General features: G+C 40.4%; 1 protein-coding gene across 1 annotated transcript in view; it reads right to left on the minus strand.

Annotated features, from left to right (window-relative positions):
* LOC109624855 (neural-cadherin) overlaps positions 1–25,372 on the minus strand; it is a 271,831-nt gene that overhangs the window by 63,550 nt on the left and 182,909 nt on the right. The window contains exon 27 of the mRNA XM_069532203.1: positions 14,440–14,654. Coding sequence (XP_069388304.1) covers positions 14,440–14,654 — 215 coding nt within the window. The remainder of the gene's footprint in view (positions 1–14,439; positions 14,655–25,372) is intronic.

A 25,372-nucleotide genomic window follows, 5' to 3' on the forward strand; every position in this document is an offset into this window, starting at 1 on the left:
CTGCCACCATCAGAGGTTGTCTGACCAATGCCATCCCCCATGGCAGTGGCTTGCAGTCTTTCCTATATCGTTCATCAACTGTTCCACTTTTTCATCAGTCCACAGTCTGTGGCACTGAGGACAAAAACTCATGGAAAGGTCTGAGCTGAAGTGAGTGATGCATTTGCATTCAAGTCAAGAAATATGAGAACGACTGTGACTGCAGTAAATTCAGAAAAAGGAAATGCTGTAATTATGTTGTTTTGAAATTATGGCTTATGTCAAGCCTAGTAGTATGTCTCTATTGACTGTATTCAATTAAAAATAATAATAGGCCATCACAGCTCATGTCCAATAGCTCATTGTTCCCAATTTTCCCCAGTGACACCCTGAAGCTACACTCCCACACTCCCACTGCCAGAATTAAGTATTCATTCTCCACCAAAGCATTTGTTCTCCCGTTCCATTCTGAGTGCTCCCTAACTCCTGATCTGGCAAACGGAGTTGGGAACAGTGTGTGTGAGAATTCATTTAATTTAACAGTGAAAATCTGGAGACAAAACTCTGCACTGTGACATTTATAAAATGGATATTTCTGCGATTAGGTTGTGCTGCATCCAAAGCCGTGGTTTAAATGCTCCATAAACACACACCTGTGACAGCATAACAACAGTATTACTGAAGCATTATCTTGCCTTGTGTTTCTGGCCTGTTGCCTTTTTTCAAATACCCGTCACTTTGGGAATAAGACCCTCTGCTGCAACCTACACCCTGATAATGAAAGAAGATTTTAATCTTTCCATTACAGACACACCATCATTTACGGTTCATTTTGTGTTTTCTTTGTAGGGAACACCGACTTTTAGAAAGTAAATATTCTATTCATTTCTACATTGACGTTTTAGAAAATCCTGATAAAAAGAGTTTTAAGCCCGGAACCAGGCCGATGGCTACGAGATGAATCAAGTTCATAAATATTTGATGAGAAAGAATATTGGAAAACTGAAGTAAGCCAAAGGTGCAAGACTGTGTGCATAATATTTTAGGGTTTCAAAGAGAAACATATTCCAATGACTTTGAGCAAACCAGTACTTTGTGTCATGTATGTATATGTGTTACATATAGTGTAGTGTAGTAACATATTGTAGTGATACTGGTTCAATTGAGGCCTATTGTAGTCAACATGATTTTCGCAGGTTGTGGAAACCATTGCCATGGTAACAGTGAGCTCCACTAATCAGAGACACCTGAAGATTGTCCTCCTGGACAACAGTTGATATTTTGTGGACTTGAGGCTTCTCATCAGTTTACCTTGGCTGGTGAAGGCTGATCATTAAAAATCTCAGCTCAGAAAATGAATTGGATTTTTACTTCAGGTACCACACTGTTGAGTTGTATTAGCCAGATACAGACAGACAGTAATAACCGTGAGCAGGGGCAGTGTTGCTGCATCCTTAGTTGATTGTGACTGGTTATAGAAATAAAAAAAAGCATTATAACTGAAGAGGAGAATGATGATGGGCCATTGTGGTCATTCCAGATACTGTAGGTCTCAATGGTCCTTGCAATCATACTGAAATACTCAAACTTCTGGCAGTGCACATTTAAAATGTACCAGAGTCAAGCTACCCTGTACCAGCAAAGAGAAGTGCTAACATAATCGAACATTACTTCAACAGCTGCACCATAAACAAAGATATCCAGGTGTTAATAATCCACTCTACATTGTGCCAAACAATGCTCCTTAGCTAATTTAGAATCACTGTAAACCAAGGCCTCTGGGGGCTGAATGCTTTAGGTTGAGTTAGTGGAAGCAGGAAGTCAAAAGAGGCAGAAAGAAATTCTTACTGCTCTTCAATCTACTGCATGTGTGTGTGTGTGTGTGTGCATGTGTGCATGTGCGACTCCATCTCAACTTTCGTCATCCCTCTCGGTGCAACTCCTTGCAGTGTCAGTCTTCCTCCTAGTGCTCTTTCATCTCCTGTCTCTCTTTTACCTCCTGCCTTGCTTCACTCTTTCATGAAGTTTTTCACCGTAACTGACATTTTTACATTGTGCTGCTTTCAAATAATTCACAAACGCTTTCTACTGACATTCTGCTTTTCAACTGTGCCTTTATGGAACTACTGTTTTCTGTCAAGCGTTCCCGTGACACGTACCAAGAAGTGCTGTTTGTGTGCAGTAACACTTTCACCACCTCGTCAAAGGGATTCATAAGATGGATCTAACTACGTCTTCACGTTGAGCTGCAGGAAATTAGGTGCTGTTCACTACATGAGATGCTGCTCCTCTCTAATTGCCTTGTCAAAGCTGAGATGTGTCTTTGAGATGAGTGCCCTCCATACTTCATTATTCTGCCGCTCATACAGGTAAAATGCCCCGGCAGTGTCGGCTTTTAAGCCATAGCGAGCGCAAGTTTGTTGTTAGCTCCTCTTTGCCTCTCGGCTTTACCTCAATTACCTTGGAGTTGATTCAGTCTACTCCAGCTGCAAGATGAGTTGCTGCCGCACTTCAAGAATGATCCAATTAATTTTAATATATTGGCAGAGGCCAGACAATTGACCCAAAAGAACAGAGTAGATTCAATATATCAGTTCAATCCAAAACCCCCCTTCTTTGTTTAATTTATCCGTTGTCGTCTTTAGGCTCTACCTCACTCTCTCAAAATCTTGGTTACCTCATTAATTCCGTTCTCCCATTTACTGTCCCTCCTAGAGCCCTTCACCTTTTCTTTCTTCTTTATGTCACTCACCTCACTCTTTCAATTTCCATTCCTCAGGCAGTCTCCTTTCCGTCCTCAGGGGGATTCCTTTCTCTTTTTGAACCCCAGTATATGCTACACTATCGCCCTAAACCCTCCCTCTCCACCTGCACTGGGGCAGTGAGATATGTTGGAGCTGGCACTTCTATCACATCCATAGAGGACACCTGCATAAGACTGACAAAAAAAAAAAAAACCTCTATGTATGATAGATGTAAGCATGTGCAGAAAACATGCCTAGATCTGCGCACGTACACAGACAGAGTTAAAGGGAAGAATGACCAACTGATCATCTGGCACAGCTAAGGAGCGTTCTTGTTAAGATTGACGTGACATTATCCTGGGACATGAAGATAGACTTCAGTGGTCTCAAAGGAGGAGCGCATGGGAGAAGTGAAGCAGCAAGAAGAGAGAGAATCTAAAAAAGGAGCTCTAAGAGTCAAGAGTGACACAGGGAGAAAAGAGGCAGATGTGGAGGAGAAAAGGAGGAAAAGTAATAACGGAGGAGAGAATGGAGACTCACAGAGAAGGTATGATTTACAGCAAAGATGGGAGAAAGGCCAAGTTTTGAGGTGACAGGTGGCATGATGGACAGCCAGGGGAAACAAATGAGAAATCAGATATAAAGAACATAAGGACAGTGTGAATCAAAGAGAGGACAAACTGAAAGCAAATGAAGGAGGCAAACAAAGAGAGAATCTGAGTTGAGGATATGCTCCGGGGCTCCAGTTTCATCAAATGGGAGTGAATCAGGTCCTTGATTCATGTGAGTCATTCATTTTCACATTATTTTTAGTTAATGAGCTAAACAGGCTTGCAGCAATTAAAACTGTGTAAGTTCAAATGTTTCTTTGCTTCAAACAAAGGATGTTATGAGCCTGAATTATTCATCGAGGCTGATTCTGCAGTGAAGCTGGAAAACAGGGATGCAGATTTTTACCAAGAGCTGTCTTTGTATTAACCGGGAAAGAAGATGAAGAGATGTGTGACTGGAAACCATTCAGATCAAGTTTGGCATCTATAATAATATAGATCAAAAAGGTTGTTACTGTGAACACCGTTCAGCCAGGGTAAGCTGTTTTGAGACATGTCCTGTGGAGAGACTCCGGAGAATTTGATCTGGACTATCTCCGCAGTTGACCTTTCACACATGCACAAAGCAGTGGGAGATTCTCCACTCACACTCTGTGAGAATCAGGTGACGGGTACTGCAGCAGACAGAGGAGGATCTAACGGAATAATTCTTCTGCGGAGATCACATGTTTTTGTCTACAGCACATAGAAATCGCGATCTGCTCTCTCTCCTGTTCTGTTCTCACACAAAAGTCCTCTGGACTTATTGTGCTCTTTATACTAAAGGGGCCAGGTGGACAAAGTCTGCAGAAACTCTCGCTCGGATATTTGAGTTCACACATACACATCCTATAGAGAAACTACAGACGATCTCCAGAGTTCAATTTCTGAAAACAGCTCTATTCGTACATGTCAAACCTCTAAGAGAGAACCGTGACGAGACCATAACCAAGATGTTACCAAAGCCACAGATCAATAGAGCTTGAAATAAAATGTAAAGCAGAGATGTGATGTTCAAACATGTTTTTCAGATTAGGGTTTTAGGGAAAAAACTATGATGTACTAAAGGTTACCATCACCTGTCTGATCTGCAGGTTCAGTATCTGCCCTGACCACTGACCTTGGTAAGCAGGTCAGGTTTGAGGCAGACACGGCAGGTCAACATGAAATATGTTTGTATGCTCCGCTCCTCTCCAGCTGTTTGCAGCTCGGAGACATTTTTTGCCTCAGTTGTTTCTCTCTCATCAACACAGCACATTTCCCATTTCATTGTGTGACTCCCTGACACACATATGATTAGCAGACAGCTGCTTCCTGCGGATGCATTTAGAAATAAAATAAACAAAATCTAAATATTATGCATGACACCCTTTTATGAATAAACTTAAAGCATATATTTGTAGTAGAGTAGGCACTAACAAATTAACAGCACCACTCACACAATATGTAACCAAGTATGTGAGGGAAATCATTTGCACCTTTTCCACAACATCTGGCTTTTACCTGAAGTGCAAGGATTTAGTCTCCATGCTATCGAGTAGACAAAGGTTTTTTATCAGCTCTGGCTCCAATCGGCAGGGATAGACACAAGACACCCAGGGGAATAAAACTGAAAGGCAAAAGCTCTTTTGGTTTTAGCATTGACTTCGAGACAACTTATTATTTGCAGAGTTACATTAAACTGTAAAGTATAAATAATTATAATGTGAGGTGAACTGTAAAAGACTTGGCTGAGGCTGACGGACCAAAGGGGTACATCTTCATAGGGGCCAGTATTCCTTTTAAATGCTCTGGGTTTACAAAGGTTAGGACAAGGCTTTGCTCTTAAAGAGCTTATCCACATGACCAGGCTTCTTTTCTGCTAGTCATACGTAATTTATTACCTCCTACTCTGAGACAGACAAGAGAGGAGAGGGGAGAGATGGAGAGAGAAGAGTAAATGTGTATACTTTGTGTGCATGGACAGCCTGAACTCCCACAGAGTTGAGGGCTCTTAAACATAAAAAATGTCCTCCTCCTCCTGAAGGCCTGGGGATACACAGGAGTCAAACCGCGAGCATGCCGACCGCATAAGCAGCATTGCAAATCATACTGCTACACACGTACCCACCCGTCTCCCACACAGCAGCAGAGCCAGTCACATACACACTAATGCCCAGAGAAGTCAGCCTGTGTACAAATCAGCAGGTGATGCAGCGAGTGCAGAGCAGAGAGCCTCTTGTATAAACGATCTGTCAACTCACTATAACCAGCCCCACAGCCAACGCATATTGGATCTCCACATCCAGCGGCACTTCCTATTTGAAAGCCATTGCAGAGCAAAGCTGGGAGGTAGGAGCAGGAGCGGGGAACTGCCAAGAAACAGCGCTGTGGAAAATATGTATGATGCCAAAGTGAATCTGTTCATGTGTGCTGTGGTTCGCTAGATCCATTTTTCTTCAACTTGTGCTCTGTATTCATCCCTCAGTCCTCCTTCCTGATATGGAGAAATGTCCTGCTGTTCAAAATGATGAGAACACGTTCCTCTTGGTTCAAGGGAAGTGTTAAAAGTAAACGCACACTCCTGCCGGTCCTTGTCTGACCCCCTGCTGGCAAACTTATTTCCATTCTGCAAGGGTCTTGTAATTACACAAATTTAATTTGTCTTGTTAATATGTCTATTGATTGGACAAGCACTGGCCTCTGGCTGATGATCTTTGCATGCAGGTGTGTGTGTGTGTGTGTGTGTTCGAGAGAGAGCGTGTGGGTGTTTGCTCAAGCACCTCTGAGCAGGTGTAAAGCTTCCAGCCATGTTTGTCATTCATTGTTGATCTCCGTGGACACAAGTCATTACCATGCCAATCAATCTCACTAATACAACTGAGGTGAAAGTGCATAGCAACATCGTGCCCCTTTTTACTAATCAAAAATATTTAAAAAACACTTGCATAGAAAAAGTCTATATTCAATAGCGAAGGTCACTGATTTTATGGTAAACATTCTAATTCATTACATGTGACGTAAGCAGGTTGAAACCTCTCTTATATCATAAGCTAAATATGAAGCTGCTGCCTGCAGCTGATTAGCTTAGCTTAGCATCAAGACAGGAAGCATGGCCTCTCAACCTAAACTTTATTAAATTAGATCATGTAAGACTTTATTTAATCCGCACAACTTGACAAATTGGAGTTTTACAAAAGGTTATGTGCTTGACAATTTCTTGGCTGGCAATATCCAAGGTCTCCTGGTTGCCTGGCAACTCAACAGAAATTCATTGCAACTGCCAAGAAATTGTCCGGCAAATAAGTATATTTCTCAAAATGTCACAATATTCTTTTAAGGAAGCCTAATAGGCTGCCAAAGCAAGTAAGAGAGGTTTTTGTCTGAAATTTTGGCCATTCTGTACAAGAAATGTTACACCCAAGCTTCCATTTATGAATTCATTTAGATTATTTAGTCTACGCAATTATTATCTATTTATCCATATTTGAAAAGGAGAGCTGATTTGTCTTGCTGTGAATTTATTTTTTTCGAATTCCATATACTACACATGCAGCCTCAATGTCAGGTGACAGAGTACCTGTCATTGGAAAACATTCAAAAAGTCAAACAATACGTATAAAACTTTTGACGGCACACAAGACTACATGGTGACATGATCTATCTTCCACAGAATAATTTGGACTGATCCTCGTGGAGGTAAAAATACACACTGTATGTATGTTACAGATAAGATCACTGGCCAACGCCCCCAGAGGCCATGACAGGTGGTCGTGACAGCGTCAAACTCAATGCCAGTTGGAGAGGTTGTGGGACAGTCAGGACAGCGCCTTGTCAAAAATGTAATGTCAAAATGGGAGCATGAAGCGTTCACTGCAAACTTTCATGGCCATAAAGTGTACCTAGAGAAAGTGATGCATGCTAAGTTTTCAACTAAATCTGATCCTGACACAAACTGGACTCAAGCTACATGTTAATAAAATCGTTTTAATCCTCCCAGCTCTGAAGCCAGACTTTTATGGACACATTAAGAAGAAAAAAAATCCCCTCCTCTGGTTACAGAGTGATAATCATTCATGCATTTGACATCACTGGTGTAAGCCTTGTGGTGGAGCAGCAGCTTTGAACAAACATCTGAATATTCATCAGACATTTTAAGAGCATCCCTGACTTGTTATTAGTTGTTAATGCCCATTAGCTATTCTTAAGTGCGAGTAGTTTAAATTGGAAATTAGCGTGCAAATACAGTGTGCTGTTAGACTTTGCTGCATATTTACATTATGTTATGCTGTTTTGACAGCAGACTCACTATACAACAAAATAACTAATTTACTGAAAGCAAATGGAATGTGAATAGGTAGTACTGGGTTGGACCCCTTTTTGCCTTCAGAACTGCCTTAATTCTTTATAGCATAGATTCAATGAGGTGTTGGAAACATTCCTCAGAGATTTTGGACATGATAGCATCACGCAGTTGCTGCAGATTTGTCGGCTGCACATCCATGATGCAAATCTCCCGCTCCACCACATCCCAAAGCTGCTCTATTGGACTGAGATCTGGTGACTGTGGAGGCCATTGGAGTAAAGTGCATTGTCATGTTCAAGAAACCAGTTTGAGATGATGTGAGTTTTGTGACATGGTGCATTATCCTGTTGGAAGTAGCCATAAGAAGATGGGTACACTGTGGTCATAAAGGGATGGACATGGTCAGCAACAATACTGAGGTAGGCCGTGGCATTTAAACAATGCTCAGTTGGTTCTAAGGGGCCCAAAGTGTGCCAAGAAAATATCCCCCACACCATAACACCACCACCACCAGCCTGAACCGTTGATACAAGGCAGGATGGATCCACGCTTTCATGTTGTTTACGCCAAATTCTGACCGTACCATCTGAATGTCGCAGCTGAAATCGAGACTCATCAGACCAGGCAATGTTTTTCCAATCATCTATTGTCCAATTGCGAATTGTAGCCTCAGTTTCCTGTTCTTAGCTGACAGGAGTGGCACCCGGTGTGGTCTTCTGCTGCTGTAGCCCATCTGCTTCAAGGTTCGACGTGTTGTGTGTTCAGAGATGGTATTCTGCATACCTTGGTTGTAGCGAGTGGTTATTTGAGTTATTGTTGCCTTTCTATCATCTCGAACCACTCTGCCCATTCTCCTCTGACCTCTGACATCAACAAGGCATTTTCGTCCACACAACTGCCGCTCACTGGATATTTTCTCTTTGTCGGAACATTCTCTGTAAACCCTAGAGATGGCTGTGCGTGAAAATCCCAGTAGATCAGCAATTTTTGAAATACTCAGACCAGCCCGTCTGGCACCAACAACCATGCCACGTTCAGAGTCACTTAAATCCTCTTTCTTCCCCATTCTGATGTCTTCACCACGTCTAGATGCCTAAATGCATTGAGTTGCTGCCATGTGATTGGCTGATTAGCTATTTGTGTTAACAAGCAATTGAACAGGTGTACCTAATAAAGTGGCCGGTGAGTGTACGTGTTGTGTTGTTCAGTGAAACTACACACTGTTATTTTTTTTTTGTTCTGGGAATTTGGATGGACTCTGTGTATGAGAATGTGTAACAGGACGTCGACTTGGAACAAACTGACCCTGGCCTGTGAACAAAGATGCTGCTCTAAGCTCAAAGTGTCATTATGGAAATTTGAGCTCTCACAAATTGATAAACAACACTGTCATGCTGGTGAAAATAAATGGATTTGAGACAACATCCAATGTTCTGGTCTTACCTAGAACACAAGAGGTTAGCTTAGGTATTGGTAATATTATGCCTTATATACACACACACACACACACACACACACACTCACCACAAGCTTTGCGTTATAACCATGCTGACAATTGGATAAAGTGCACAGCTACATTGGCAGTGAGTGTGTGTGTCTCACACTTTCTCTGCCCTACACAGTAGGGCTGGCTTGGTACAGCTGCCCTGCGGCAGGATAAAGGGCGGATGAGTGGGCGGCTTTGGAACAATAAGAAGCTGTGTGTGCGAGTCCCCATGTTTGACATTAACATGTTATATCTGTGAATTAATATGCGTCACCTTACATCAGCTCAGCTTTATACAACAGTCTCCTTTGCAGCCACCTGCTATTTGTCTGACGTCCTCTCTGGCCTCTGTACCTACAGATCCATATTCCACCTCTCTCTCTTGCAAACACCTCTGTGCCATGAGTTGTAGCAGCCTTTTAACCTACACTTCACACTGGAAGCTATACCACAGATACACTGCTGTCCTCTTACAATACAGTTCCTGTGCAGCTCTCATGCTCAATACATTGGGTGGGACCTTTGGGTTTTACGTTCTCTTTGATTTGGTTTTCATCCTGTATTGGCGGACTCTTCGTGTAATGAAGCACCAGTACGACACGCAGAGGATGCTTGAAGATGTGTTTTTAGGTTGAGGGTAAAAAAAGGCATTTCCTCTTCCCTGGTGCCGCACTCATCCTATTTGATCAAAAAGTTGTTGTTTTTGTGGATATTGAGACGGCAAGTTCAGATTCTGGTCAGGAAAACGAACTCAGTGTGACCTTAACATCATCAATATCAATGACTTTGTTCCCTGGATTAGTTGTTCACTGTTACTGTGGCTCACCGTTTTATCCAATCTAATAGGCATGAAAGCATTTGTTAACTTTTGCCCTTCATATGTTTCTGCAGCTGGATATGATTTAATCAGCTCCACAGTGAGGCTGACTGAAAGAATAATTTAATTATTCTTTTTCATAGCACACTTCTCAGTCAAAAATACATTGTACAGTATAGTCAGTACTTTCCTGTCTTCTGTCCCTATCTCTTATATCTCATATTTTCTGTTCTGATCTGTACAGCAGAGGGGCTAATGCAGTATATGTTTCCTGCACTATCCTTTTTATTAAAAAACAGTCTTGTTCATATCTGAATGTGTTTGAGGTTTTTCCCTGACTATGGTTGCCTGATATGTTTTTTTAATAATATTTATATATGGAATGGATTTGTGGATTAGGTGTTCAAGCAAACAAATCAATTTGTGTGTGTGTGTGTGTGTGTTCTAGTTCACAGTTGAGCAAAACCACTGGAACACATACCTTTACTTGCTTACAGAAAGCGTTTAACATGGAACAAAACTGATCATCCATTGTTCAGGCAGCAGTTTGTTTCATGATGGCCCTGAAGGATAATTACTTTTTGATTAATTTCCATATCCAACTATCAGTATCTGGAAATTGTCTAAAAATCTAAATGTATATGAAAGACAAAACCAAGTGGATTGGTCAAATTATTGCTCTAACTGTTAACAGACAAACAATCAGATTGAGCTTTGACCTACACTACCAACACTTCAGGTGGATTCCGGTGCCTGTTGGATCGGGGAGAGGGGGCGTGGCACTGTACATCCCACGACAACTTAGTTCTCTTCATCCTCTCCCCCCCCCCTCCCCCCTGCTCACCACCTTGACTGACTAATTTCTGCGGGAAGCACTGCATGTTACATATAACACACATATATATATATATATAACAATATATCTGTTGCCCAATGTGCAAACAGTCCAAAGGTCCAAAGTCAGGCCTCCAGAAATAACAGTTTTATTGCACTCTTGGTTTTGGTATTTCAGTCAGTTGCAAATTCAGGAAATGTGCATATCTAAAGTACAATATGAAAGAAGGTGGTACTGTATTATTAGCTGATCTTTCCGACCAGTCTCACAGAGAGGTCCTATCTTCAAATCTGTCTTTTATTTTGACATCTCAAATTAAGATTGTGCTCTCATGGTCCATATTCCGATTCCGATTGAACTATCACAAACTATTTTACCCACAGGAAAACCTGGCAGCAGCTTGTGTTAGTACAGCATAAAGGACTTCTCTGGCTCATAACAGCAGAATTCAGTACATCTATAGAACCTGCAGTGAAGCTGAGAATAAAAAGTTTAAAGACTTCTGGCTAGATGACAATCTGTGAAAGAGCTGAAAAGGCTGTTATAAAATAAATACAAATAATTACCACAGAACCCACACAACACCTAAAGATGTAGATTCTGCACTCTGCAACAACACACACCCATTTCAGATACTTCATTTCACTTTGATTGTTATTTAAGCTCCACAGGAACAGAAAAGCTTCCATATGTTTCTACCTGAACACAGAAATTTTCACTTGATAAATAGCCCTATTGCTATGTACACTTAGCAGTCCTGTGCAACAAATGTGAGAACAAGTCCTACAGCAAACACTCAACCATTCACACACACACACACACACATTACATTTTGCATTTACTGTGATTTGACTTAATTGGGTTCCAGCAAATTTGTATACCCCCCCACGACCTTCAGACGATAAGCGAAATGGATTGAATTGAATTGAAATGAATCGATAACCAGATAAAATAGTCAAGGAGGTGAACACAAATTAAAACTCAGTTTTGACCAAATGTGTAGCAAATGGATTTTCGCTGACGGACAGGTGGGTCAATACAGTGTTAGCAATAATTCAGGCGTTATACTGAACCATTGTGGTGGTGAAGGAATTGATAATTTAACACATGATCTGGGAAGTGACTGACAGAACAAGGTTGTGAATAAAAGCAGTCAAAATGAGTAATCTCCGTCAGGTGGCTGGGTCCAGCCTCAGAGACAGGTTGAGGAGTTCAGACATCTGGGGGGAGTAGAACCGCTGTGCCTTCATGTCAGAAGAGGATAGCTGATAGTCCTCGACGGTTTATGTTGTGCATGCCCAGTAAACCTCCAACTGGGAGGAGCCCCGGAGTAGAGTAAGAATTGATGGTGTGATTAAATATCCAAGCTGGACTGGGAAAGCTTCAGGTTCCCCCAGTAAGAGCTGGAAAGGGACGTCTGAAATGCCCTATTCCAATGGATGGATAGACAGATTTGGTTTTTGTAGTCCCTGATCTCTGGGCAAATACTGACACTGCTTTAGTTTGCTGGTCTTCATTGGAACATGGAAGTGACGTGCTACATAAACAATGCACAGAGAGTGGTACACAGCAGGCAGTTCAGGACCAGCAGAACTTTGCCTTGTGGCCACACAGAAGGTCAACAGTGCTTTTCTTGCTGTAGCTGTATTTCTGTGTTACCAGATCTAAGCAATTTCTAGCAGTTTCCATCTTCAAACACTGGAAAAGGCACTCAGCATATCATTATAACACTGTTATGTTCACTGATTGCATTGCATTGCATACAAACCTACTTTAGTGCAGTTATATTAAGCTCCGGCTCAGTCGAGGCTTGGCGATGGATGCGTTACATGCAGTAGGTGAACCTTGAAACAAGTTAATTAGAGCTCTAAATATGTACAGCCTGACTCTAATTACAATCTGAGCAGTGACAAATTAGCCTTTGCTCCACCAACAAACGTGTTAACTCTTTACGATCCAACAACACACGTTGGCTGGTTTTCAGATGCACCCGGATCCTCTGACACTGAGGAAAGGCAAAGAAATGAATCAGGACTTACACTGCAAACCGGATCCACACACGCACGCACACACACAACGTCCAGCTCTCCCTGCAGACCTCACCTCCCACACATATTACTTTGGCAGTGATGGAACAACAGCATTTCTCCCAAGAGAGAGGCCCAATGCAAGGGAAGAAGTAGCTAGAGAGACAAGGAGGCGTGAGACTCTCAGATTAAAACACTAAATATACCGGAGATGTACAAGACATTTTGTTCTATGTTTCTGTCTGTCTATTACGCCTGCCTGCCGCCCTCATTTCAACAAGCTTTATTGTCTTCAAACTTCAACAGCATCGCCACGGACACAAAAGACCAGCGTTCTCCCTGAAGAGCAGAAGACATAAACCTGCCAAAGCTCAGTCTACACACATTTTCAGATTTTTCTAATCAAAACTCACAATATACACAGTATCATAGTGCTCGGAGAAGTGCGTGTGTGACTGACCGTCCATTTCACATTCATCTTCTCTAAATTAGCATTTGTATAAAATAAATGTTTGAATCTGTACACATCAAAATGCATAGGGATGTCAGCTTTAATAAGATCAATTGTGTGAGAGAGACTGTCACTGTGTAATCCCCAGGCCGTGGCAAGTTAATACACACAGGGGAATTAAACCTGACATGGATTTCTGTTCCTGTCTCATAACATTTCAGATTCTTCAGGGAAAGAGAGGCTTTAAGAGTTAAAGTAGAGTCGATATCTCCGGTTTATTTGTACATGACAAGTTAATTCAAGTTGAATTCCAACTTAAATTTATCTTATTCACATTATCCATATTTTCCAGGTATACAAGCATTGCTGGTTGGGGATCACTGCTGCAGTTTGTTTGTATTCTGCTTCGTCAGTTTCAAGCCGTCCTCCCACACAAAGTCCCTCCACTCTTTATCTCACCTACAGTAAGAATGACCAGGAGCACCACTTGTTGTTTGACTAAACTCTTACCACACTGTGTGAAGACACATCATTCTGTCAAGTATTGTTGAAAATGAAACCAGTGAGGTTTGAGATAATGCTGAAAGGCTTTACACACCAGATAAGGCGGACAAGCCAGTTATGTAATGTATGCACTGCTGCTGTTGCAGTTCCCCAAGACTGAGAAGATACAGTTGAGGTAAACTAAGCCTCCTTATACTCTTTATTTGAGCCACAAATTAATTTTCAGTTCCAAGGACATAGCTACATAGCTATGACCTTCACTTAAAGCTACATAGCTATGATCTTCACTTAAAGCTCCAGTGTAAAGGATTAAGGGGGATATATTATATATGTATGTATATATATATACATATATAAGAATCATATTCATAATTTCCTTCATATATCTAAGAATTTTTCTGTTTCTGTTAAATTAGAATGAGCTCTATTATCTACATTGGGACAGGTCCTCTTCCATGTTGCGCAGCCTCACTTTTATGGTAGCCCAGAATAGAGAAACAAAACAGTATAGCTCCAGAAAGGGTCTTTCTATTAACAAAGCATAAAGGTCCTAGTAGGTTTTCCTACATGCTTGGAAAGGTTCAGTTGTTTGTCATATGCAACTTCAACACCAAAAGCCACTAAATACTACATAAGGTAAAAATAATTTTAGTTACATCTGTCCCCAAATAGTGAAGAACTCTGATTCCGAGTCAGATGTGACGTGTCATCAAGCTCTTACCTATGGCCATGAAGTCCTCGTGGTCCCAGGTCTGCAGCTGGGCTAAGGGGCCGCTGTACAGCAGCAGTCCATCAGCCACATCTGTGATGAACTCCAGCGACATGTGACTCTCGAAACAAGGCATCATGGGAGGGAACCAGGCATAGCCATTACCGTGGAAACTGTGTCTGTTCTGCTGGCACTCAGGCCCTTCAAACTGAGCTGGGCATTGGCACCTTGAGGAGAGGAGCAAAAAAATTACATGAATAAGTAAATGCAATAAATAAAAGACATGTTTTTTATTTTTGACAATTTAATTTTCTCAACAAAATGGTCACTTTTGTTTGTTTCTAAAAATGTCAGAGAATCCTCTGTAAGTGGAAAACACAATTCTGATCGCAATCTTCCTCCTTGTTTTCAAACCACTTACTGAATTTAATTCTTTTAACATTGTCCTCACATCTCTCTCAGCCTTGTTGTTCTCTCCTCTCAGACAGCCATCTCTTTCAGCCTTCTCTCTCACACCATCTGTTTCACTGATGCAGACATTCTCATTAGTGGCAAAACCACAGGGAGAATCACTACATCACTGGGGAACTCCTCTCTCAGTGTCTCCACACATCCAAGAATTCATTTGTTCTTTCACTTCCTGTCAAAATTCTCCCTCACACCTTCTCTTGTCAACAAAGGCAAAATCCTACTGTTTTTTCAATCCTTGTCCATTTGTTCTACCATCTCTTTTTATACTGTAAGCATACTCATTCCTTTAGGTTTTGAAAAAAAAAATATTTGATCCACATCTGATTTTAAACAAACAAAACAAGCAGAGGATGGATATTTCTTTTTGAACAAAGATAAAAAGAATACGTTTTGCAATGTATTAATTAAAGTACAGACTCGTGGCAAGAGCGTAGCTGATTGTACTGTCAGCAGAAACAAAGTTTACCTGCCCAGATTTGTCATAGACCCAGAACTACTGAACTATTTTTAAGCATGAATCAAAGGCACCTAGTGTTTTGTGAGGCTCTTGAGAATGTTTCACCTCAGATCCATAAGCCTGGGAAACTTCAAGCAAGACCAGTTAACCTCATATCACGCAGAGAATCCTCACAGGTAAAACAAAATACTACAGAGGAACATGGATTCTGGATCAGGAGGAAAGATCCCAACCGGGCCCAAAGATGTAAGGGACATACACCCAGGTCTGATCAGCCTGTGGTGGTTCTGCCTTAGAGGAGGGTGTCTTGTGATTAAAAGTCCTAAACACATGCTGACGCTAAGGTACACAACTGAAGATACATGGCCCCGACAAGACTGGTGGTCGCTAACATCTGCTAACATAATAATTAGTGTCCAGTGTATGGAAACACATCTTGACACAGAACCATAGCACTACTGTAGATATTGAGAGACGTTCAATTTAAGTAGCTGAACTGAAAAGCAACTGCTCTATGCTGAGAGTGGCTGAGGTAATTATGAAGGGAGCAAGGGAGGTTCATTAACCATGACGACGGAGGTCCTCTAACCTTAAAAAAGCTCTTATTTTACACTAACCATGTAGCGTTTCGACACACCTCAACCAAATGTTTACTGCTGTTACCATCACGCACAATATTGTGTTATGCATGCTGCTGATACACTTCAACAGCTCTCACTTTTTTTATATGACGACAAAGCTCTGGCCTGTTGGATGAGTCATAGGAAAAGGACTAGCAACCTGATTGAAAGGAACTTCTTGAAAGACTTTTTGACTGAAAACTTATTGTAAATAGTAAAAAGAAAACTGCAAAAATCCTGGTTGATTTGATGGAGCTCAAGGTCAATCCTTTATTCTGAATTACTTGAACAAAATAACACAGTGTTACAGCTTCTCTGTCTGAGGAACAGAACTCCGCTTATGTTTTGTAACTGTTCCTGCTGCCATGAATGGATAATTCATATAATATATATTATAATAATATTATTTACGGAATTACTACTGTTCGGAGTTTTGAGATGTAGCCTGTTGTTCCGGTTGCTGTGTGAGGGCTGCAAGTCCATAATCCTACAAACAGGTTAGGATGAGAGACTGAAGCTAAACTCATCAAGCAATGTTCATGTTATGTTATGTTATGTTTAGCCTAAGTGTCCCCTTATATCTCATTCTGGAACCTCATTCATGTTTACAGTTGATTCCTGAAACTCCAAAAGTTTGGAGTGGATTCAAACACTTCCCCTACCCCTCCATCGGCTTGGTGGTGAGTTAGATAATGAGTGAATTTTTTATTTTTCGGTAAACTATCCTTGAGTAATTTCAGGATAATATACGTGAGGTTGTAAAATTAAAAAAAGTCATAGGTTTCCTAGTTTGTCAATAGATGAGTTTGGAGAAAAGCAGAGGGAATGGAACTCCAGTGAGCACAGGTTCTCCTTGCTGCTTTTTTCCTAAAAAAACATTTTACATTATGCCTCTCAACATTTTCTTTCAATTAAAACTTAATTTTATTAATTACTCTCAAAATATTACATTCTCTAAATCATTTTTTTTTCTTCTTTCCTAATACTCTGTGGTAGATGGGTGTATTTGTTGTCATTGGTTGTGTTTGTATTCTGCAAACACTGGGATGCCCAAGCCTAATTTCCCACTGGGACTATAAACTTTATTGTAATTTTATTTCAATTAATATCCTAATAAATACTACAAACCCTTGTGCTGTGTCTGGAAATATAATATATATATATACATAATGATTTTTCTAAGGTACAAATTCATCACTGTTATTGTCGACAGCAGAAATTCTTTGAGTTCAGTTCGAAATCTCACAACATGAAACTGTTTATCAAAATAAATATTATAATTTTATAGTCCTGCTTCTGCCCAAAACACTTCAAAGCACAATTTTCTCTTCTACGCAGGAAATATGTAATCGATCCTTAGTCATCCATGTGATGTGAGGGAAAGAAAGACAGAAATAAGAAATAACCTTCTTAATATATACACATATACATATACATATATATACAGCCATTTAATGAATTTTATGTGACAGGCTTGCATCCCTCGAGCAAAATAAAAACGACCCTCACTCACTCAATCCATCTGTTGTTAGCAATTATGGAAAACACAAATTGCACACATGGCCTCCCCCCCGACTACACACACAGCTCAGAGAAACAAAGTATTTCTCTAGGGCGATCCTTCAGCTCCTAATAAGTGTGATTTTTCTGATTTTCTATTCTGAAACCACACATACAAGACACCTGTGGGAACTTTACATTGACCTTTACATTGATTTCCTGGAGGCTGACCCCAACCATAACTGCTACTTGCTACAAATTCGACTCCCTGGACTGTTATTCACTGCATCTTCTATGATTAGAGCCCTGTTTCCATGTTCTCCTCCTCATCAACCAGTTTCTCTGTCCAGGAGAAGAGCTTCTAGACAAACCACTGGAAATGTCAAGTTCGCCTGACGACTGTGAGTGCGATGCTTTTATTTCTGTGACCGCCTACTGTTCACATTTTTACTTACTCTCCTTACTTTCAGCTTGCAGCTGCTCTCCTCAGAAAACTGGTATGTCACTGACAAAGACACCGTATGCTTCATTTTACACCAGGCTGATACAAAGCAACATGTCTGACTTTAACACCCTATATAAGTTACTATACAGAACCTCAGTGGCAAGCCAGTAAATGTTGTGAGCTGAACTTTGACTTGAAGCAGCATTTAAATATGATGCTTAAAGGTTCAGTGTGTAAGATTTACTGACATATAGTGGTGAAGTTGTATGTTGCAGCTGAATACCCCTCACCTCACCCTCCACTTCCAAATATGAAAGAGAACCTATAGCTTTCAGTTTTCATCAAAAGTCAAGGTGTTTAGTTTGTACAGTCCGGGCTACTGTAACAAACACGGCTGCCTCCGTAGAGAGGACCTGCTCCCTGTGTAAATATGTTAAAATAATAATAAGTTGAAATGAACTGGAAATACCCTGCTGCTCAAACTGGCTCAAAGCTCACATGAGTTAATACTCAGCAGGTGAATCTGGTGGTGCAGCATTGTGACTGCTCTGCTGAGCACAGGGATGAGGTGAGAGGAGAGAAGACACTGCCTTAATCTGAATTATATTGCTCAGTAGAAGTGTTCAAAATGAAATGAGACATGTTCACTTGATTTGTTTTTCCCTTTCCTGCGCTGTAATAAACTAACGGCAGAAAAAGATGTCAGAATTAGGCATATAATGTATATAATAAATACTGTTTTTTTCAATCAGAGGAAATTTACAAGGGGAAATTAAGGATATAAAGACAGCCAGACATAATTCAGCTGAGAATTACAAAACATGACATCATACATTAAAAATCAGCTCAAAAACACTTCACATAATCAGCCACAATCATGATGTGATATCCTGCTAAGAATATAAAGTCAAACAGTGTTCTGAATTCTCTGAGTGCTCAAATTTACCTGAGGATGTTTATTATCCAACCTAAATTTGAACGTTACTCATCAAGCCGTGACTATTTAATGTTACAGAACAACACTTGCCAGGTTTCCAGAGGATTTAAACCCTCACTCCGTTCACAGAGACATATTTTATGCGGATCTCTAAGATTTTCTACGATGGCAGGCATCAGGAAAAAGATCCACGCCTGTATTTCCATTTTGGCAATGTCATCCTAATTCTCCGAGCGAAAGACAATCTGAGACATAGTTTGACACACAATGGCCAAGCCCTTCAATCCTCTTTAGGCAGCTTTGTTTTGCTCATTCGCTGTCTGATGGGAATTGTGTTTGTCAACGTTGGACCAGGAGCTCTAATCCCAGCCCCAACCCACGAAACCCTCACTCACAAAATCTCTTTATTAATCCCACTGCCTCGATTATCTACATGTTCTTCCTTCAATCTTGGAGCAGAATCGGTTTGTGTGTATCTGCATGTGTTAGAGATGGGGTCATGTCTGAAAGCCTCAGCAACAGACAACTATCCTCCAGCTATTCTTACTTGTTTTAACTCATATCTTATCTGCATTTATTATTTCACTTCTCTTGTCCTTTTCTTTTCTATTCAACTATTGACTGCTTCCATGTTCTTTCATCATCAGAAGTTACTTCCCCACTTATATTCCTCTGGTCTACTTTTCCCTTAGCCTCAGCTTTCCTTTTCCTTTCTTTCTTAATTTCCTCCATTGGTCTCCTCTCTTCTATCCAGGTTTCTCCATCCCTGACATCCTGCCTCCTCTCTCTGAACCTGGTGAAATCACACAGCAGTTGTTGCAGAGCTGGATAACTGTAGTTTGACTGAGAATGCGACAATCACCGGCAGCGTCTGTGTCTCAGGGTTGACAACTTCTGCTCCACTCTGCCTTCTCCTCTCCCTGTCATCTATTTGGCTGAGGCCGCACAAAGGAACCTTCTGCTCCTCCATTGCGGCCCACATTCGCTTTGCATAAAGAGACATGCAGCATGAGGTTTTACAGACAGCAGAAGCTGCAATCTATCATTCCCAGATTTAAGCCATGATCACAGTGTAGTATTATGTAACAGCGGCACATTTGCTTTTCCACCAGCAAGTTAGAAAGGGTTTTTAAAACGTCAGCAAAGGTTGTCTCTTTTGAGTTCAACTTTTCCAAAACAGAAAACAGAAAACAGAACATTCAAACTGGACATTTGTAAGATTTCAACCAAACTTAATTCTAAACTTAACACAGGTTAGTCCAACTGTAATAATTAAAAACAGTTTTTCATTTTAACAGTTTACACAAAAGAATCACATGATAAGCTTATCAAAAACAAAAATACATACAAAAATGATGTTTTTTTTCTTCTACCCCTCCAATTACTCATCTGACAACCTTACAGATTTTATATTGGGACCATTTCAGGTTTAGATGTATGACAGCAGAATCTCCTGTAGGTGTTTATGAGTATATGGGATGAGATCTGGCGACTGTGAGAAATATAACATACATTTTTAGTTTAGTGACCCCTCATGTCCTGTATGGAGTCATTATGCTTCTCAACTCATTTTGTTAAGGTATTTTGTTTGCATTAAGCCTTTATTGATAGGGCAGTTAAGCATCAAGAGAGAAGAGAGACACAGGCTACTGGAGGAGGGCAAGCTATGAGGCACCTCACCTCTCCACTCATCTATTGTTAGTGCAAATTCTTAAACTAAATATAAATTAAATAATTAGCAAAGCAGTGGGTTTCAATGATCTGGGTGAATAATTGTGATGTGACCTCTAGCGCCTGTTGTATTTATGACAGGAGTATTGGCAAAAGGTGATGGAGGAAACAGTTTGATAGAATCTGTATTAGGATGAGGTTGGTGTGTGAATGTGTAGACAAATTTAGGACTTTCATGCAGGATATTGCTGTATGTGTTCAGTGTGACACTACTAAAAAAATCCTTATTACCTATTTATTACAGTAACTATGGCAATCAAGGTCTTCAATCCCAAACTAGCTATTGCTTCAAGTAAGTTTCCTGCCAAAACGTAACCAACCATATTGTTAACAATGTGTTAATTATTGTTACCTTGACAACAAAGGCTTTTAGCATTTGTTAGTTTGAACAAGGCAATGACGGCATCTTAATATGCAGAACACTGTTTGTGGATTAGATTTACAGGAAGAAAATGGCCACGTTTCTGACAATAGTGTTTGAATGTGTGCGTGTGTATGTGTGTTTGCGTGCATGTGTGTAATCCAGGGATTATGTCGACCGGGGATCCAGCCAGTCATCCTGCTCTGGTCCAGCAGTGAGCCAGATTACACGCTGGCTCCAGCCAGCCAGACTCAAATCCTGCCCTTTTCACTCACTGCCTCTAATTAAATGAAGCTGAAGGGGAAAATGAACTTCTACAAGACACAGCAAGAAAGCTCAGTGGACACGCACGCTATGAGACTTTGTGTTCATTTGGTCTTGTGTTAGAACATACTAATAAAACACCTGTTGTTGCAGCAGCTGCTACAACATGTTTTTTTCCCCTTTCTTTTACGTGTGCCAAGGGTCTGTTGTACTGTATATGTGTGTCATCATTTGCGTGGGAAATGTATCACATAAGAGCTACAATTTATTTTGGTCTCAATCATAATTTTATGGCATCTGAAAGTAACTCAGTTGAAGGAAAACCCACTTATGTAATATGTACATTTAATTGCACCACAGCAACTCATTTATCTGTGACAATGCATCTACACCTATGCTAACGTGCCTGAATCAGCATGTCACATCAGCGTTCACATATACTGGCGATGTCTGCACCCATGTAAACAGGAAGCAGATTGTCTACTCTGCAGTTGGTTGACTAGTTGCAAAAAAATAGAAACAAGAAACCGAAATGGTGATAAAGGCTTGCATCACCACTGGAGGTTGATCTCTTAAAGGTTCAGTGTGTAGAATTTAGTGGTGACTTTGCATGTTTCAGATGAATATCCCTCACCTTACCCTCCCCTTCCAACAATGTTTGTGAAAATTCAAGGTGTTTAGTTTGTCCCGTCTGGACGACTGTAAAAAACATGTTGGCCTCCGTAGAGAGGACCCCCTCCTGATGTAAAAATAAAGTATTTGAATATAAAAGGGCAATTGTAGGGTAAAGAAATAACAATTTCTACAATGTAGATTATTACACATTAATGAAAACATTGCTAGCATTAATTTATATTCAATTTCTGCCAATAGATCCCTTTCACCTAAATCTTACACATTAGACCTTTAAGGAAAAGGGTCAGGTGATAAAAGGAAGAATGATGTAACACTCAGGAAGCAAACATTTGCCTGATAATTTACAAAAGTCTGTTTCTACATAAAAACCTAGATTTTACACCTAAAACGAGTCCTGCAGCGTTTCCAAAATAGTAAGAGGCTTGAACACATCAATGTGATTATGATAACCTCTGCCAAGGAGGTTATGATTTTACCCCAGTCTACTTGTTTGTCAGTTGGTTTGATTGTGAGCAGGGTTGCACAAGAACAACTTAACAGATTTCCATGAAATTGGGAGGAAGGATAAAATATGCGTCAGGGAAGAACCCATTAACATTTTGGTGCTGATCCAGATCAGGGGCGGATGCAGGATTTCTTTTTTACTTTCTTTAACAATGCCAGGTAGGATGTTTTTAACATTTTCACAGTTTTCCCAGGGAATAACTTGTGTATGTCTATGAAAAATATTAGGGAAATTTAGGGAACTGATATCTATGAGTGTGAAATGTGGTGCAGCTTTACTGAATTTAAGGAGACTCAGGGGCCTTGGGCTCCACTGAGTGCCACTTTCGTAACAACTGTGTACTGTTGATATACTCAAAGAATATTTGTAGGGCCAGTCAGGATGTTATTGGGCCTTTTTCATCATGTGTTTTTGTCCTGTGTTCTAGCAGACATGTGAAATGTCACGAGTCACTGCCTGAATACTGTTCGAACGGAAAGTGCAAAAGTGTTCAGATAAAATGTTATAAAGCATTTCAGAATGAATTGAAATTCATTAAAGCTCAACTAAAATAATTCCTCTGCACATATAATGAATGTGTTATTAAACATTATATTGATAGTTTCAATGTAATAAGATCGATAAGCAGATCAATTCCATAGAAACTACAGAGCTTCTCACACATGCACCTCCTCTGAAGAAAATACGGAGGATCCGCAAAGTCCAGTGCATGTCTGAAAGCAGCTCTACTGGTGATCACCACAGGGGGCTACAGACAAAATGTCAATGGAGCTTCAAGTCACGAGCAGACAGTATATTGTAAGCACTGATTTTCAAGAGTTGGGATCACAACAGTATGCAAACAGATCAAAGTGACAGTACAGTCGGATTACTGTGCTGCAGCTGATATAACCTGCAAAGTGAAGTTACCACTGAACTGATAGCTCATTCTACAAGCAAACCCAGAGGACAACATAACCTCCTTGGTGAAGGTAATAATAATGTGTTAACATAACCTGTAGTTCTGTAAAAAACTAAAATAAAACAACCCAAATGAACTAACTAATTTACTTTAGCTAATGCGACAATGTCAACTAATTCCATTTTTCCTGTGACAACCAATAATGAGCAACAATTTACAGGAAGAAAGCTTTCAGCCTTCTTTAGAGAACCACTGCAGGAATTGTGGGAATGAACTCTTAATTTCATAATAACATTCAGATTCTGCATGGAGTTACAGTTGAGACAGTGATAAAAGCTTGGTGTTTCATTTAATTGGTTGCAAAGAGCCCTTCACTTCCACCATTAAAGATCTGAGCCTCAGGATACACAGAGCATCAGGCTGAATTACACAAAGTTAAACAGGGTCGCCATGTCTCCTCTACCACTCCAAGCACCAAAGAACTTATTTCATCATCATGTTTGCAGTTAAAAGGATTTGTTGAAACACTCTCACCCCACTTCTGGCCTTGTTTACTGAGTATTTTATGCTAATGAAGACACTCTCCTTCCGTTCACTTGTTTGCCAGGGATTCGAAACAAGAACTGGCAGTATGTGACAGCTAACATGCCGGATTTTTCATCTCGTACGAGGCTGTGAAAGGTTTGATTCTATTTATAACACAAGAGAAGCAAACAAGAGCTGTATTTTGAGACTCTACACGTCAGGTTCTGTAACAGTGGAAAAGCCAGACAGTTAAACTCTGTCAGGGAACTGCAGAGTAGTGACGTCTGCAACCACCGAGACCCTGCAAACGAAATGTTATGAACGAAAATACTGCAATATCTGCACACGGCCCCCCCCGGCAATAACAGTGATTCGTTAACTTGTATATTTGTGGGCAATACGCGTTAGCTTTGATGGTGAACAACTGGAAGAAGGGCGGGAAATTCTTTGAACCCAGGTCCAGTGGACAGCGAGACAGGTCAGGGAGGGTACAATGATTGATATGACTAAAGTTAACCTGAAGTTCACCTTAACTAAGCAATTCAGCGTGTGTCACTTTTTAAACCTTTAACTATTTATTGTTAACAGGTTTAATTTTGAAAGGATAAAATCTAAATTCTACCCATCAATTAGTATTTATCGAAGTATCTGTATATTACTATCTGTAATACAAACAGCCCTCATCAGGGACAGAGTCATCAGAGACATCATTGTCACTGTCACCACCACCAAACAAGAGACAATATGGCTCTACAGACTCATGTCATGGCCAAGTGATTAGCCTTGGTCACAAAAACTCCCATTCTGAATTTAAATCTAAAATCTATAACCTATATATATTTATGAAATATTTAAATACATATTCTGAACAATTATATAAATGCAGATGATGTCTCAAATTCAGTATGAGTCTTGGCAGCATATAAATGTCTCCAGCTTAGACACAGTGGTGCTTTGAGCTAAACGCTGATGTCTGCCAACATTCCTCCATTGACAATGCTGACGTGCTGATGTTGAGCAGCTTCAGTGTTTATCATGTTTACCATCTGAGGTTTTGCAATTCCACATGCTGGCATTTGATAATTAGTGTGAAACACAAAGTACAAACTGAAGCTGATGAGAATTACAATGATATTTACTTTTATAGGTATTTATTCATAAAACCTTTATAATGAAAAATGTAAAGAATTGATCCGATGATGTTGGAAGACGCACAGCTAAAAATAACAGCGAATAAACACAGCGCTTTAATTAAACCGTCTCAAACCCGCCTCCTGATACTGCACCCCTTGTCTCATTCCGTAGCTGCCACTGCCAATACTGCAAACACATCCTTATTTATATTTGCAATGCCCTCACAGCATGAAGATGTATGTTTAGCTGTAGCAGCTGTTAACAGCTGTAACAAGGTTCACAAATTCCCTTTAGCGTGAATAAAAATACTAATTGGAACTTCATTTTAATTCAATCTCATCTACAGTTGCAGTGGCCCAGTGGAAAACACCCTACACTGCTGTTAATGAGGAAAATGGGTGTGAAAAGCACTGGGAGTGGAGATTAAGATCTCAGTGTTTATGGGATTATTAGATCAT

Source organism: Paralichthys olivaceus, chromosome 1 (genome assembly GCF_024713975.1).
Source record: "Paralichthys olivaceus isolate ysfri-2021 chromosome 1, ASM2471397v2, whole genome shotgun sequence".
NCBI classification, from domain to species: domain Eukaryota; kingdom Metazoa; phylum Chordata; class Actinopteri; order Pleuronectiformes; family Paralichthyidae; genus Paralichthys; species Paralichthys olivaceus.